This window comes from Aythya fuligula, chromosome 1 (genome assembly GCF_009819795.1).
Source record: "Aythya fuligula isolate bAytFul2 chromosome 1, bAytFul2.pri, whole genome shotgun sequence".
Classification (NCBI taxonomy): domain Eukaryota; kingdom Metazoa; phylum Chordata; class Aves; order Anseriformes; family Anatidae; genus Aythya; species Aythya fuligula.
This window is the reverse complement of record NC_045559.1, coordinates 32,112,921-32,129,092: the sequence shown is the minus strand read 5'-3', so window position 1 is coordinate 32,129,092 and position 16,172 is coordinate 32,112,921. Positions and strand designations below refer to the sequence as shown.

At 37.7% G+C, this 16,172-nt stretch overlaps 1 protein-coding gene across 7 annotated transcripts in view; it reads right to left on the bottom strand.

Annotated features, from left to right (window-relative positions):
* TMEM117 (transmembrane protein 117) overlaps window positions 1–16,172 on the bottom strand; it is a 213,616-nt gene that overhangs the window by 118,750 nt on the left and 78,694 nt on the right. For all 7 annotated transcript variants that reach the window (XM_032186931.1, XM_032186938.1, XM_032186945.1 and 4 more), the window contains one exon: window positions 1,999–2,098. In XM_032186931.1, the coding sequence (XP_032042822.1) occupies window positions 1,999–2,098 (100 nt within the window). The remainder of the gene's footprint in view (window positions 1–1,998; window positions 2,099–16,172) is intronic.

Genomic DNA, 16,172 nt, shown 5'->3' with positions numbered 1-16,172 from the left:
GACAACTGGAATCTGATTTGGCACAATCCAAATTATCCTCCACTGCTGAAAAGACTTGAAAGGGTTTTCAGTACACAGGAAAGAGAAGGTCAGAAGTCTTGTGACTCTTGAATCAAGGCATTTCTATGCTTTATAAAGTGCTTCATGTAACAGGGTTTTTTATTTGTTGGATTGGTGGTGTTTTTGTTTTTGTTTTTGTTTTTGTTTTTCCTTGAAGGAAATGAAAAAAGGGGGACTTAATAAGTGTAATATTACCAATATTACCTAATGTAGTGTGACTTAAACAGACTCTGCTGTCAGAACTCTGTCTAAACAGAACATGCTGTCATGTATGTCTGATGAACATACCCTCTCAATTCAGCTTAGCTTATGCATCAACTTTCCTTAGACAGTTGTATAACGCTGTTGAAGCCCATAAAATAAAGGGTCAAGTTAAAAGCGTTCAGAAGTAGCCCTGAATTTTATTACTGATTCAGTAAAAACCCGCATTGATGGTCAATATCAGTTAACTCACCAACTCTGCAATGTCCCTATTGTAAGCTTGCATGTGCAGACAGTTTGCTCAGCACTTGATTTTCATGGCCACCATTTCACAGAGCATAATTTGTCTTGGATAAACCACTGATACATACTAAACAATATACTGAAAAAAATCCTTGATGCTGTTTTTCTCTTTTCCTTTTTTTATCTGTCTGTTGTACAGTATGTTCCAAATATATGGAGGATAGAAGATAAATTGCTGTAAACTCAGACTCCTCTTCTAAGACTATTCTTATAGTTTTATAGACTATAGTCTTAGAGTCTCACAATTATTCATATTTGAAATTATTCCTATAGCGTTTTCTCCTAATACGTACCAGAGCCCTAAAATTCATATACCTTGGCTTGTTCCTTTGTTAACATCATATGTTATTACAGTTACTGGCTACACCCAGTGCTCAGATTTTTTTTCCCTTCATGTTCATATGATAAGTGATATGCATTCATCATCAGGCAATGTTCCCTGTTTTAATGAACCCCCTTAGAATTATGTTGATCATTTTGAATAAACAAACTGAGGTATCAATGAATCACTAGGGGAAAAAAATGATTTAGATGAATTAAAAACAAACCTGAAAGCTTAAAAATGAACTCCTTTCCCCAGTTTAAATGAATGTCATGCAGACTTCAGTTACTAATGTAACAGTCACAGTTGTTATTTCTTACCTACACTAATCATAAAATCTAATGTTAGTTTAAAAAAAAAGAATTCACTTTTTATTACTTTGTCTTTAAGAAATGCTTTTCCCAAACAATAAAAACACATTTGCATATGCTTCATCTTGTTACCAGCTAACTGTCATTTTCTGGTTCTCTTTCGCTAAGTAGGTAATTGGACAGCCAACATTTCAGGAAATAACTTTTTTAACAACTATAATCCAAGTGAAAAGCAGCCTCATAAACACATCTAATCTTTTGTAAAAGTTTATTCCTCTAAAGCAGTAAATTAAAGACAAATTTGATCTGATAGGTTCAATTCAAACAGGCTACCTTCAAATTCTGAGAAGTAACAGTTTTACTTTCTTTCCCTTACCTCCATTTCTCTTAATCACATCATTCAATTACTTGTAATTCTTTTAAATCTTTTTCATTAGATTTGTTTTTCTTGAATTATTACTCTCAGTTTCACCAGATTGCCAGTCATGATGTCACTTCAGAGCAAAGAAGGGATACTGACTGTGCTGTCTTTACATAAGTCAACAGCAAAGTTCCTACTCGTAACAGAAGGAACAAAGTGATGCTCCAATTCATTTCAACTGAAACTCTTTAGGATTCCCAGCTAATTAAATACCCTGCCATTCTGCCACTTTGCCATTTGTATTTTTTTTTTCTATTTCTGAGTTGAAATACTCGAATACTTCAAGAAATGGAATTTCTCTCTTCTCCTCTCCTCTTTTCCTCAAAACACAAAAATTTACTCCTTCTTTTTCTTTTAAAACATAGTATTGTATTTCTTACCATCCATGCTGTGACAAAATCTCCCATCCAAGTCCCAACTGCAGCTACCTTCATAAAATTTTCATTCCTGATGCCCATGAAGTCTGTTATAATGTATGCACTGTGGAAACAAGAACACAGTCTGTAAGCTAAACACGTTGGCTTAATGCAGTTATAAAGAATTTGTTTTAGTGACAAAATTTATGATTAACTGTGAAAGATTTCCCATTTCCTGCATAATCACTTTTTCTGCTAGATCTGAGTCTTGACATAGTACTGAACTAGGATGGGTCAATTCCAATTAGAAATGGAAATGTGAATCTGATTTTACAGCCCACGTCTCTTTTGAAGGTGCTGAAATAACTATAGGCAAAGGCTTTAGGGTTATGAATAGCTTCCAGAAATAAAAACTATTTTACACTTTTTACCTCTTTCTCTGTACAAATGGAACTGCAACATTTGCAGTATTGTTGACTTTGCAAAATCTTCATGAAGAAAAATGAAAATCTTTAACTTCTCTTCAAAAACTAATTGAGTCACTTGACTTTTAACTCTACCAGGTACACAAAAACATGTTTCTAAACACAAGATTGCAAGGAATAGAGAATTTCAGTGAGAGGCCATTGTTTCTTGATATATATAATAATGTATTTCCGTACATAAATTTTACTTAAATCCTAAAGAAGTGCTTTCATTCTGTTTAAATAGTGCAATAGATAGGATTTAAAACCTTACATGGTAATTTGACCTCTACTCTTAAATTCATCAGGAAGATAAAAGGACAGTTAAGGAGGTAAAATTAATTGTGCTGGATTAAAAATTCTTTAGGAGAAAGCACAGCTTTTAATGTAGTCATATCCTTGGCTAAAAGGCTTTTATAGTATTTAGGAAGACACGACTCCCCTCAGGAGCTAACGCATTGATTAATTATAGCCATTGTATTTTAACTTCCCAAGTGATATCTGTGTTTTCAAGATATCTGGAAACACTGCTTATATAATGCTGTGCCTATTTAAGGATATGCACAACCAACCCAGTTGCATGTAACAACTTCTTTGAACATTGCATTATTCAAACCTTACCATTATTATATACTCAATGTTGTAATTTCTAGGAGCTAGGGGACGATATCTATGCAACTGGATCAGCGCAAGATGACCGCTCTGTCTAGAGCAGTCTTATTAAAATCAAAACTTTTGATCAGGATACAAGGTCTTGCTCACACAAATACATGGACAGCACTGAATCACGACTTAGATATAAGTTAGTAAGTTGTAGAGTATAAATGTTAATGTCAGTGAATGGTTTCATGACAGATGTGTAAAATGGTACACTCTAATGGTTCTTTTGATTATACACATTTGGTGACCTTTTAGCTAATATGTTACTAAAAAAAATACCATGCATTTTTTTAATCAGTTGAACATCTAATCAGTTGGCTTAGAATTTCTGCTGGAATTAAAATACTAATAAAATGGGAAAAAAAAAAAAAAAAAAAAAAGGTTTTCCGAGCTATTTTTAATTATGTTCTATGTTGCTAATAAGATCATTGATATTCTAAATTTATCATGTTTCTAATAAAGATCTAAGAACAGAAAAGCAGCTATACTGGGTCAGTCTAAAGTCTCTCTGTTCCAACTTCCTGTCTCCAAGAGAGGACAACAGCAGATACCTAGGGAAGACTGTAAGAGCAAACAAGCACACACTTTCTAGATGCATTCTCCCAGTCTCTCTGTAACTGGGAAACAATTGGAATTCTTTTTTTTTTCCTGCACCTTGGTTGAGTTAATCTTGTAACAACTTGTTAAGCTGAAAAATAATCAGGTCTGCATTCCTTAAGGAAGTGTCTCATTAATAAAAAAGGCACAATGTGAACATCAGCTGTAAGAAGTGACCCCCAAAAGCAACCTGGGTATCTTTATAATTTTTGTCAGTGTGAAACACATGCAGAAAAACATAGTTTTCACCTTTTTTATTCCCATTTCTCATATGCATTATACATTCTCATATGCATTATACATGATTACAGGTGTACAGAAACTGGCTGAACACTTGCACAGTACTGATGAAAACCAGGCCACTAAGGTAACTCCTATAGCCCACTGCATATAGTGAGCTGACCACAGCCACCCATGGCAGGATGATGTATACACGACAGGTTATACAAAAAGGCTGAGAGGCAACTTCTCACTGTATATAGGTATTAGCATGTAGAAGAGATATCAAACTAGAAGTAAACCATTTTTTTTAATTGCAATTGAAATTCTCCATGTAGTCACTTGTTTTCATTTATGTTAAAAGTATCTCAAGGCTTACAGTAAGGTCAGACAAGGTGGATACAATACTCAAATACATAGAAAGACCTTGAAAGCATCAGATCATCCTAGCAGTCCTTTCTGAAATTTGAAATATGAACATTTGAAATATGAAAGCATCCAAGAAGCCTAGTATAAATTGTGCATTGTAATCTATAATGAATGCCACAATTAAATATGCAAATTGACAGAGCTTCAGTTAGAGTTAAAATGACATTATTATGAAGAAACTCATAAGAATGTCATCTATGTATATTTTAAGTGCATTTACTGATTAAAATAAAATTACAACTTTTATGGACTGTGAGAAATATTTTCAGGACTATCCCTGCCTTGCTAGGAATAGTAATGAAATACACTTCTATTAACTATTAGGGAAACACCATTCCCATTTTTAAAAGGGGTAGAAAGGAGGACTAGGGGAACTATAGAGTGGTGAGCCTCACCTCTGTGCCGGGGAAGATCATGGAAAAAGTCCTTCTGGAAGCAACGTCAAGGCACATACAAGACAAAGTGATCCGAGACAGCCAGCATGGCTTCACCAGAGGCAAATCCTGCCTGACCAATCTGGTGGCCTTCTACAATGGAGTGACTGCATCAGCTGACAGGGGAAGAATGATCGATGTCATGTTCCTGTATTTCTGTAAGGCCTTTGACATGGTCCCATATGACATACTAGTCTCATGATTGGAGAGATAGGGATTTGATGGGTAGACCATTCAGTGGATAAGGAGCTGGCTTGAAGGCCACACCCCAAGAGTGGTGGTCAATGGCTCTATGAACAAGTGGAGACCGGTGATGAGCGGTATCCCTCAGGGGTCTGTCCTGAGACGGGTAGTGTCAGGACAGACACTATCTTTAAGAATAACATAACCAGTGGGATCGAGTACACCCTCAGCAGGTTTGCAGATGACTCCAAGCTGCGTGGTGCAATTGATACACCAGAAGGAAGGGATGCCATCCAAAGGACCTGGGCAAGCTGGAAAAGTGGGCCCGTGTGAACCTCATGAGGTTCAACATGTCCAAGTGCAATGTTCTGCACCTGGGTCAGGGCAATCCCAGACACGAGCACAGACTGGGAGAAGAACTCACTGAGAGCAGCCCTGCAGAGAGGGACTTGGGGTTCTGGTGGACAAGAAGCTCGACAGGAGCCAGCAGTGTGCACCTGTAGCCCAGAAGGCCAACTGCAGCCTGGGCTGCATCAACAGAGGGGTGGGCAGCATGGCGAGGGGGTGGATTGTGTCCCTGCCCTTGTGAGGCCCCACCTGGAGCACTGCATCCAGGTCTGGGTCCCCCAGCACAAGAAGGATGCGGGGCTGTTAGAGCGGGTCCAGAGGAGTGCCACTAAGATGATCAGAGGGCTGCTGTAGCACCTCTCCTACGCTGAAAGGCTGAGAGAGCTGGGGCTGTTCAGCCTACAGAAAAGAAGCCTACAGAATGACCTTATTGTGGCTTTACAGTACTTAAAGGGGACTAAAAAAGATGGAGGTGACTTTTTGCTCAATCGGATTAATGACAGGACAAGGGGAAATGGTTTTAAACTAAAAGAGGGGAGATTTAGAATTTAAATGTTAGACTCAGAGGGTGGTGAGGCACTGGCACAGGTTGCCCAAAGAGGTTGTAGATGCCCCATCCCTAGAGGTGTTCAAGGCCAGGTTGGATAGGGCCTTGGCCTACCTTTATCTAGTGGGTGGCATCCCTACTTATGGCTGAGGGGTTGGAACCAGATGATCTGTAAGGTCCCTTCCAACCTGAGCCATTCTATGATTCTATGATTAGCATTACATCCCAGTCTCTGCAGTATTATTTTCATTTAAAAACACAAAGAAAAGATTATTTGTTTTTTTTAAATATGGATTTGGGGCTGCTAAAAATGAAAAAAAAAAAAAAACAAAATCACTTTTTATTTTCACGTTTTAATTTCATGCAAATGAGAGTAGCTGACATTTTTTAAAAAGCCATGCTTGCCTCATGATGCAACATGGGTATATATTTTACCAGTAAAAATATATATATTTTACAAAGTAAAATTAGTTCTATTTTGAAAAAATCCACAGTTTTCTCTTTTTTAGCTAGTGATCAGAGGTTTTTTTAACTGGTTACTCTGTTTCATGGCTAAGACCCAGGTCTGCCAGGAGGGTTAATGGCTGTTGGGTTCCATATAGCTTTCATGATCCACCTGGGTTTTATATAGTTTGTCAGAAGGATTCTGTTTGTTTTGCCATACTCAAATTCTGTAGCAAGGTACATTCATATTGCATGAGCAGCACAACCTAAGAAAACACTGACTGGAAAAACACAGCAGTTAAAGCTCATAACTGAGCAAAAAGCTCTTCAGAAACAGAGAGGATAACTAAATAATTAAAGGCTGAGGAGCCCATGCTTGTGAAAGCTATAGATAAAGGACAAGCTTGTAACTGGGATTTGGGACAAACCTACTATTAATCTTTGATAATAAAACTGGAAGCTGCTAAGCAATGGAAACTGCTCTTTCCAGGCCAAAGCCTGTGGAAGGCAGACCGCCTTTTTCATACAACAAGATAAAGCAAAGGAACCAAAAGACAAAATAAAATACAAAAATAAAATTGGGGGGGGGGGGGGGGGGGAGAGAGATGAAGAGACGAAGTAGAAAGACATAGTTCTAAAATAGTCCCAAAAACATCATCATCTTGTGATGTCTACATCCATGTTGTTGCAAAAGGTAAGTTAATAACAGGCAATCAGAAAATGATGTAGAAGCACCATGTATTTCATCACTTTTTGGAGTTCATACCAGAGTGTGCCCAGATCAGACAAAGAGGGAAACAATAGCACTTCCCCCAGAGCAATTTTTCACAGAAAAAGAGATTTCAATTTTTATTTATTTTTTTTTTTAAAGAAGGATGACACTTCAGCAGCCTCCAAAATGATTAACAGTCTGAAAGCACACAGAGCACTTTTAAGATGGATACAGATGTATGAACCACTGTGATGCTATCAACAATGTTACAGGCACTGAAAGAAAAGCCACAGCCAAAACTCAAGGCTGAGGTGGTGTCTTCCTGACCATCCCATGAATTTAGGCACTTACATTTAAGCATAAGTCAGGGATCCAAACTCTCAATGGAGCCTTCAACAAGATAGCAAGTGAAGATTAGAGCACAATTTGTCCTTACTCTACTGTAGATGTGCTAGGTGAAAGAGTTGTATACCTTTTGTTACTGCAGGATGACTACTGTGTCAAAACACTACGTTCATATACCAAAAGCCACTGTTAAACCTAGGTGACTACATCATTCCAGGTGCTGTGACATATCCTGGTCTCCAGCTGATAATCCAGATGGATCTGGAACTCCAGTAAATCCCATGACACATCTGACAATCCAGACACATCTGAACTGAACCTAGATCTAAATGGACTGCAAAGAGAATGTTGACATTTATGGGAAGTTGTAGTTGCCTCATTGTAGACATTTAATGGCTACAGGGTGTTGGTGCATTTTAACAATTTTTCAGATGGCTTTTTGCATACTCCAGAGTATCTAAGGCACAGCACACAGCATGTTCTGTACATAGTCTACAGGAACAGCACCCATGCACCCATGAAGTAGTAGCTTGAGGCTCTTCCAAAAGGAGTGCAGGCCTAGCTGTCTTCTATCTTATGAAAAGTGATTAAAAGTCTGTACATGTTCTGCAGTCTGATACATGCTCTTATGAGGCAGTTTTATTATCTGGCATTCCCCCTAAATAGTCAATTCACTGAATTCATCTTCTTCAGTGCACCTGACAAAGTGGAACGTGTTGACAATGGCCAACAAGTGACAGCATGGGGGTTCACACAGTCTGAAAAGATGTGTGTTTTGACATGTCATCACAAGCTTCTTGATTTAGCAGAGGCAAAGAGTGTCAGAATAACTGAAAACATACAAAAAAGACCGTAGATACAGTTCCTGATCCATATTTTGCACTCTAAAATGACAGAATGGCAAATGAGAAACATGGTAGCACTTTGCTCAGCTGAAAAACTACCCCTCTGCTGCCAGAAACTGGAGTCATCTGGAACCGGAAGATGCAAAGACAGGATCTGCTGACCTATAAACTGGCACACCATAACGAAAGTGGTGTTAACACATAGCTACCTGCCAACAGTACAGACAGCACAACACCTAGTCACACAGTAACCAACCATTCCCAGTGAATACTTTGGAGGTTCAGATGACACTTTTTCAATGACACCAGAACGGAGAACATTAAGAGGCACTGAACCACATATTTGGCTTGACAAGGCATCAATGAGGTAACTGCTACTAGAGGCTCAGCAGGCTAATCTACAAGGCACAATAAAACCAGGATTCAGTAACGGCTAGACCTTAGCAGGCTCTTTCCTGAGACAGATCCACGGCACAGTGCAGAACACCTGAGACTAATGAACTGAGGCTGCAGCTGAACACTGTTTGTTAGTAACTTATTTATACATGTTTTCGGAAATCAGGCACCAGACCTGTAATTCTGAAAACTTCTGCTCATCAGCCTACAGGCCCAAGGGCTGCCTAACATACTCTGGGGACTTAGTCTTTCAAGCTCCCAAGCCCTCCCAAGCCATTTAAAGTTCTGCTGCTAGGCATGTACAGGAGCGTCTCACTAGCCACAGGAATAAGCATTTTGGCTTCTGGCTTACATCTGTATTGATTGATATCAGTGAAGCAGTTATTCCTCCACTTGGTTTGCCTGCAGAGCTCCATCTGCTAAGTGTTTTGCAAGCCTGCCTAGTAGACAAGGCCCATTGGAAAATGCAGCAAACACTGAAAAACACAGCAACCATATTTCTGTCTGTTAATGTAGAGAGGTGTATGTACCTAACTTAAATGGTAGGAAACGCATGAGATACAATCACTCATCCAAGGAATACTGGTTCAATCTCTTTCCAGGTTAGAGAACTGCATCTCACTATCAGAACCCATAAGAAAAGAGGATGAGAAATACATGTTTCAGCCTATTCTGGTGAAGGATAACTGAAGATATATGTCTCATACTACTTTTGCTGGATTTGAGTGGGGTACCTCTTCACGACTTCCACATATGAAAAAGGAACTTGCTTTCTTCCAGTTTTAGAGCAGTTAATTTTTTTTTTTTTTTTTTTTTTTTTCATAGAAGCTGGTATGGTGCTGTGTTTTGGATTTAAGATGATAATAATGCTGGTAACACATTGATGCGTTAGCTGTTGTAGAGCAGTGCTCACACTAAGCCAAGGACTTTTCAGCTTCTCACACAGCTCTACCAGTGAGGAGGCTGGGGGAGCACAAGAAGCTGTTCAGGAACAGAAGCAGGACAGCTGACTCAAACTGGCCAAAGGGGTATTCTATGAGTCATGCTGAACAATAAAACTGGGGGGAGTTAGCCAGGAGGGCTGCCACTATTTGCCAACTTGCTGGGCATCAGGTGGCAGGTGGTAAGCAATTGCACTGTGCATCATTTGTTGTGTATATTCTATTATTATTATTGTTTATTCTTATTATCACTTCCTTTTCTGTTCATTCACCTTTATCTCAACACGTGAGTTTTACCTTTTTCTGATTCTTTCCCCCATCACATAGAGACAGGAGGGAGGGAGTGAATGGCTGTGTGGTGCTCAGCTGCCTGCTGGGTTAAACCAAAACAGTCTTTTCTAGCCATCATATGAGCCTCTGTATAGGCTACAGGGAGAGACTCAGGACAGGAGTCTGGATTAGATCAAAAGTATAGGGTAATTAAGATGCTTAAAGTAAGTTATTTTACTTTGAGTAAGTTACTTAAGTAAGTCAGCATCCTGAGACCAGTTAACACAGGCTTTAAAACATATTATTGTCCTTAATATAGTTCCTTCGGCTGAAGGTAATCTTCATGAGTGTTGACATACTCCCAGAAAGTTGAGATGTCAGAATCTGATACACCTACATCGCTTTTTTTAAGCCAAACTTTAAATGACACAAAATCAGAGAGCATTAGTGGCTGAACTGGGAACTGAACCCAGATTTCTCATCTCATAGATGAGCAATGTTCCCCATCACTGTGCTAAGTGCTTCAGTGCAGAATGCTGTACTACTCCTAGAGGTTCCACTACAAAGCCCTTCCTACAGATGAGATAGTCTGAGAAAAAAACACAAAAGATGACAGACAACAGAGTTTGACAAATTGTTTGATTACTCAAATGTATTATACCCATGGGATTTTTGTTCATATTTTCCAAGCTCTTTGCTGTTCTTGTGCATTGTATATCACTACAGGTATATTCTGTTTAGCCAGACAAAACAAAACAAAAAAGTTGAAGAGAGCATTTAGCATATCAGCAGCAAGTAATGGTTACACTACTCAGCCAAGGGCAGGTTGCCTGAAACACTTCTACAGCTACCGTGCTAACAGATGAAGGCTCACATTAACTTACATCACAGTCCTATGAACTTCCCTCACACTCACACAGGCACAATCACTGCAGCAGTTTATTTGTAGCCACTTATACTTCCACTTAAACTCTATAACAACTGTGTAAATTATTTTCCTGAATGACATAAATGACATCAATGACATGAAGGGTTGTCTCTTGCCTTTTTTACAGGCCTGTTTAACACTATGGGAGAGGATAAAGAGATTTACATTCAGCTAAATGATTTGTTTAGTGAGAATTGTTTTAGTGGCTAATCAAACAAGTTAAAAGAATTGTTTCATTTTTTAGTATCTCTTTGAATAGGCTAGAAAATTTCTGTAAGTAATCGACGGGTCTGTGTATGAGCTGGTACCGGATATGTCTTATTTGATTCACTCTATTTGCCTCTATATTATGATATCAAAATAGTTTTTCAGTAAAAAGATCCCAAATGCCCAGGAGCACAAACAGGACAACTGGCCTTGAGTTTTTTTTTTGAGGGTTTAAATCCGATCGTGGCTCACCACTCTATACCACACCACAGACATACAAGTTTGCAGTCTTAGCCCTTCCTATATGCATATGGAGAAGGACAATTGCCTATTTTCAACAAGCTGTTAAACAGCAAGCTAGATTACACACATAAACATTGATGAAAAATGTATACTGAGTTTCTAAAATTTAGAAAAATGTAAATATGTGGATTTTTTTAATGTCTAACTTTTTTTGAATGTTATAGGTTTGCTTCATCTGAATTCAGATAATTTTTTGGCAAGCAATATTTAAAAAAAATAGTTACTAGAAATTGAAAATAACAGAAACTAAGGTATATAACAGGCATTTGGGAAGTTTAAGTTAGTTTAGATGGTTGAGGAAGGTGATTGTTCCACTCTATGCTGGTACAGCCTCACCTCGAGTACTGTGTGCAGTATTGGGGCACCACAATATAAGAATGACATAAAACTATCAGAGCGTTTCAAAAGGAGGGCCTCAAAGATGGTGCTGGCTCAAGGGGGGAAGACCTATGAGGAGCAGCTGAGGTCCCTTGGTTTGCTCAGCCCAGAGCAGAGCAGGCTGAGGGGAGGCCTCATGGCAGCCTGCAGCTCCCTCACGAGGGGAGCGGAGGGGCAGGCGCTGAGCTCTGCTCTCTGGGGACAGCGACAGGACCCGAGGGAACGGCATGGAGCTGGGACAGGGGAGGGTCAGGCTGGGGGTTAGGTAAAGGTTCTGCACCCAGAGGGTGGTCGGGCACTGGGACAGGCTGCCCAAGAAAGTCATCACAGCGCCTGGCAGAGTTCAAGAAGCATTTGGACAATGCTCTTAGACACATGGTCTGATTTTTTGGTTGATCCTAGGAACCAGGAGCTGGACCAGTGATGATCCTTGTAGGTCCCTTCCAACTCAAAATATGATTTTATGATTCTACAATTCTATGAACACTTTATTTTCAGGAAGCTGTACTAATACCATGCAGCTGAATGACAAGTAACCAAAGGACTGTCCTTTCTGCATGGACTAGGGGACTCCTAGTGTTTCACTGAACACTGGAAGACACTGCAAGAACTTCTTGTGACTTTTGTGACTGGAATGAGACAAGGTGCTTCACTACACTTGAGGCTGGATCAGCATTAGCTTTGAAAAGCAACCCGCTGGATGTGGTTTTGAGAATTGTAAATCCAGATGAATGCAATCTGCATATGGATGCCAATTTGTAAAGCGAGGGAGATATGACATATGACTCACCTTACACTTTGCATCAAACTTATGTTAACTTGAGGTGGAGGAGTGTAACTGCTGCTAAATAGGGTACTTTTTTTTTTTTCCTCCAATACATCAGTACAGTGTGGTAAGTTTTTGTTTTGACATTTTTGTTTCCAGAATTTTGCTGCAGAGACATCAGAGTATCTGAAGCTGCACAGACATAGTCTGTGTAGTCAAAATAGTAGTCAAAGTTATGAGAAAAAGACGATCAAGAGAAATTTATTATTATCAAATGGCAGGTCATACATAGTATGGAATCACTTAAAGGAAAATATTGCTTTTAATGGACTGGGGAAAAAAAAAAATGAAAATATAAGCATATTTGCAGCATATTTTCAAAACATAAAGCCTTCCATTTCTCAAAATTGAAAATTACCTCAGGGTTGGGTTTGAAATTTACGTTATTTATTTTTAGAAATATTTAGCTAGATTTTTTTTTTTTTAATCTGTTTCTATAATTATTCCATCTTTCATTCTAAACTTTTATATCATAAGCATTTTCAAGATTTTAATATCTTTTGCTGGTTCAGGACAGAAAATTCTTTTAATTTGCCAAAATTCTTGTGAGACTGAAAAAACTTGTCCAAATCACTTTGGAATAGAATTTGTTTTGCAACATTTTTCTTTCAGAAAAATGTATTTCTACTTCAAACTACAACACAAAATAAGGTCAGGTATGCCTTTAGAAGATTAAAAGCTTAACTACAGATAGGAAAACATTCATCCTATGGTAAAAGTCAAGGGAACTTGAGGCTTAATTATATCTGTAAAGTATCAAAATCAATTTACCAGTTTTCTATTTTCCTTTTAATTATTGTTTCACAAGAAACTTCTCATGTTAACTTATGAACCAAACTCAGATCATGTAAGCAAAGTTCTCAGAGAGAGTGTAACATAGATTGTATAGGACTTTTAATGACTGTTTTTAATTATCTGGACCAATCTGGGATTTTGTATCATGATCATTAAAATTGTGAATAATAGTTCAATAGTGTCAAGGTTGTAGAACAGGTGATTCTGTGCCAATATTTTAGAAGTAGTTCTTTGTGTTTTTTTTTTTGTTTGTTTGTTTGTTTGTTTTCCTCTGTAAAGATAACTAATATTATAAATGAATGAGTCAGGAATAAGACAGTAGGTGATAACATCTGAAACTGAATGGATGGATAGCATGGGCAGAATCCATCTACTTTGAATTGCAGAAGTGCTCTATAAAAGGAACACTGAGTAAGTAATACCTGAAGCGGAGCTTGTGGGGTGTTGGCTGTATTTGTAGAATGGAGATTGGAATATATGAAAGTTTCAGGGTAAGGTGAAGATTTCTTAAGTATCTGTTAGAATATTGAAAGATCCACCAAATAAGCAATTAGTAGTAATTAAACAGAGTAGGTAAAATCACAGAAAAAAAAAAAAAAAGGGTTGGAATGAAATTCAAGAGATGATCTTGTCCACCCCCTCAACAGGGCTAATTGACATTAGATCAGATTGCTCAAGGCTTTCCTTGCATAAATTGTAAAGATTTAATTTTATTTAAAATAAAATTAAAACATTTATTTAAAACTATATATTTATCTCACAAACAAAGCTTACCCAACTTAAATATCTAAACAAAATTTAAAAGGGTGCTAGAAACTGAGTTCACTTTACAGCTCACTGCTCTGGTCTTCTAGTTCAGAAGGTCTCTTTCTGTTCTGGGAAAACCTCATCCATATAACACAGTCCTAAACAGTCTGAAGAAGGAAGAGAGCACTTCATTTTTTTTTTCTTCACATCACTACAGAGTTAAGTATTTGTTAAATATCCTCCACAAAATAAGACAAATGTAAGTGTTTAAAAATAATATAAATAATACAAAAGTTAACCATGCACATAGGCATATATTATTAATGCAGCATATGAGTTTTTTTGATTTATTTTTTGACATTGAGAGATAGAACAAGTCAAAATGATAACAGTAAAGTTAACTGAAAACTTAATCAGTCTCCTATAGGATCTTGTTGTTATAGGATCATGTTGTATATGGGCAAAGCCTAAAAAGTGGAGCAGAGGCCCTTGGAGAAACTTACTAGTAACTTTCTAGACACAGTAACTAGTAACTTTCTCGACTAGTAACTTTCTAGACACAAACTAGATGCTTGTGTCTGATGCTCAGGTGATACCTTCATGAACCCTAATGGCTCTTACATCTGTGCCATGGATTCCTCCAGTGGGTGTTGGGATCACTTGACATGCAAAGATGTTACAAACTGAATTTGACAAGGACCATGGAGTGATAATCAATCAGCCAAAACCAGTGAAAGTGAAATGCAATAGGAGAAGAATAATATCAAAAAATATATATTTAAAAGAAGGAAGAGAAAAGAGGAAACTGGACTGACTTAATTTGATAGGAGGGAGATGACAAGATGAGCATATGTAAACTCATAAATAGATTTCAAGTACAAAATATTTGAATAGGAAGAAAGGTGAGAGCCAAAAATGGAATTGCTATTGTCACAATCCTCTATTGGTTTTAGAAAAGTGTTTAGATTCAGATGTATTTTGCTACTCCTCTTGTAAAGATTCAATTGTCCAGAATCTCAGCATTTCAGAATAAGTTTCACTACAAAATGAAAAAGAGAGATGTATCCTTCCTTGAAAAGCATTCAACTAAAACCTTCATTTCAGACAAAGGAATATATGCTTTCTATAATGTTATTTTAGTGTGTCTAGCTGCTTACAGATGCTTTGCTGCATGTGTAGATAAAAGGAGGCTGAAACTACAGTTTGTTCAAGGAATTGGAAGAATATTTTAATAGAGACTTGAAGGAATATGACAGTTTGGAACATCATTATGCAATGGTAGAGATGAATATGCGGGGTCTTATGAAAAACAAAAATGGTATTAACATGTCACCCTTACTATGCTTTTGAAAGAACTGTATCTGCAGAAACAATAATTCAGCCTAAAAGAAAGAGAGAGAGTGAGACTTTATTCACATGGAAGATGGATATTTCAATTTGATACAGCCAAAGAAGGAACTCTAAATAATGACCTTCTAAAACATTTTACCTGTAAATGTTTTTTTCCAAAATATTGTCCAAGTTCTACAGTCTGTATACACATAGACGATACTCTTGGCCTAAATCAAAATGAATTAGGAAACTCTCAGATAAGAAAAAGTTATTCTTTAAAGTCATTTACAGGTGCAACAGAACAGGAAATATTTTTTCTGTTATGTATGATTGGTTTCATATCTATGGAAGATGACTAGTGCATATCAGCACTGCTGTAGTCCATAATACCAGACTTGAGATATAGAAACTGTTGGAATTGTTCAGAATAAAAAATATACCATGCTTACAGGTACTTTTGCGGAAAAAATGGAGCAAATAGTGTCATGAAAACTCAGAAGCCAGTCTAAGGACTTGGTTGACTTGTCTCATAATATAAAAACAGCAGCAGATTGCAGAACAGATGGAAAAGAACTAGACTTCAAGCAATATACAAATTGAGGAGATTGCTTCTTTACTATATTACTTGAAATTGGTATATAAAGAACTGGGTCTAGGGCCAGTCAGTTGACAAGAGCTGGCATATAATCATGGCAGAGGATTTCAGATGGAAAATGCAGGGAAGAAGACAGTCTGTTCTTTCACTCGTCTGCCAAAGCAAACACCTTGATTACAACTACTTGACCATCATCTGTACCATACAGAACATACAGCCCCAAAGAGTTCAACACTGGATCTGCTACAGATTT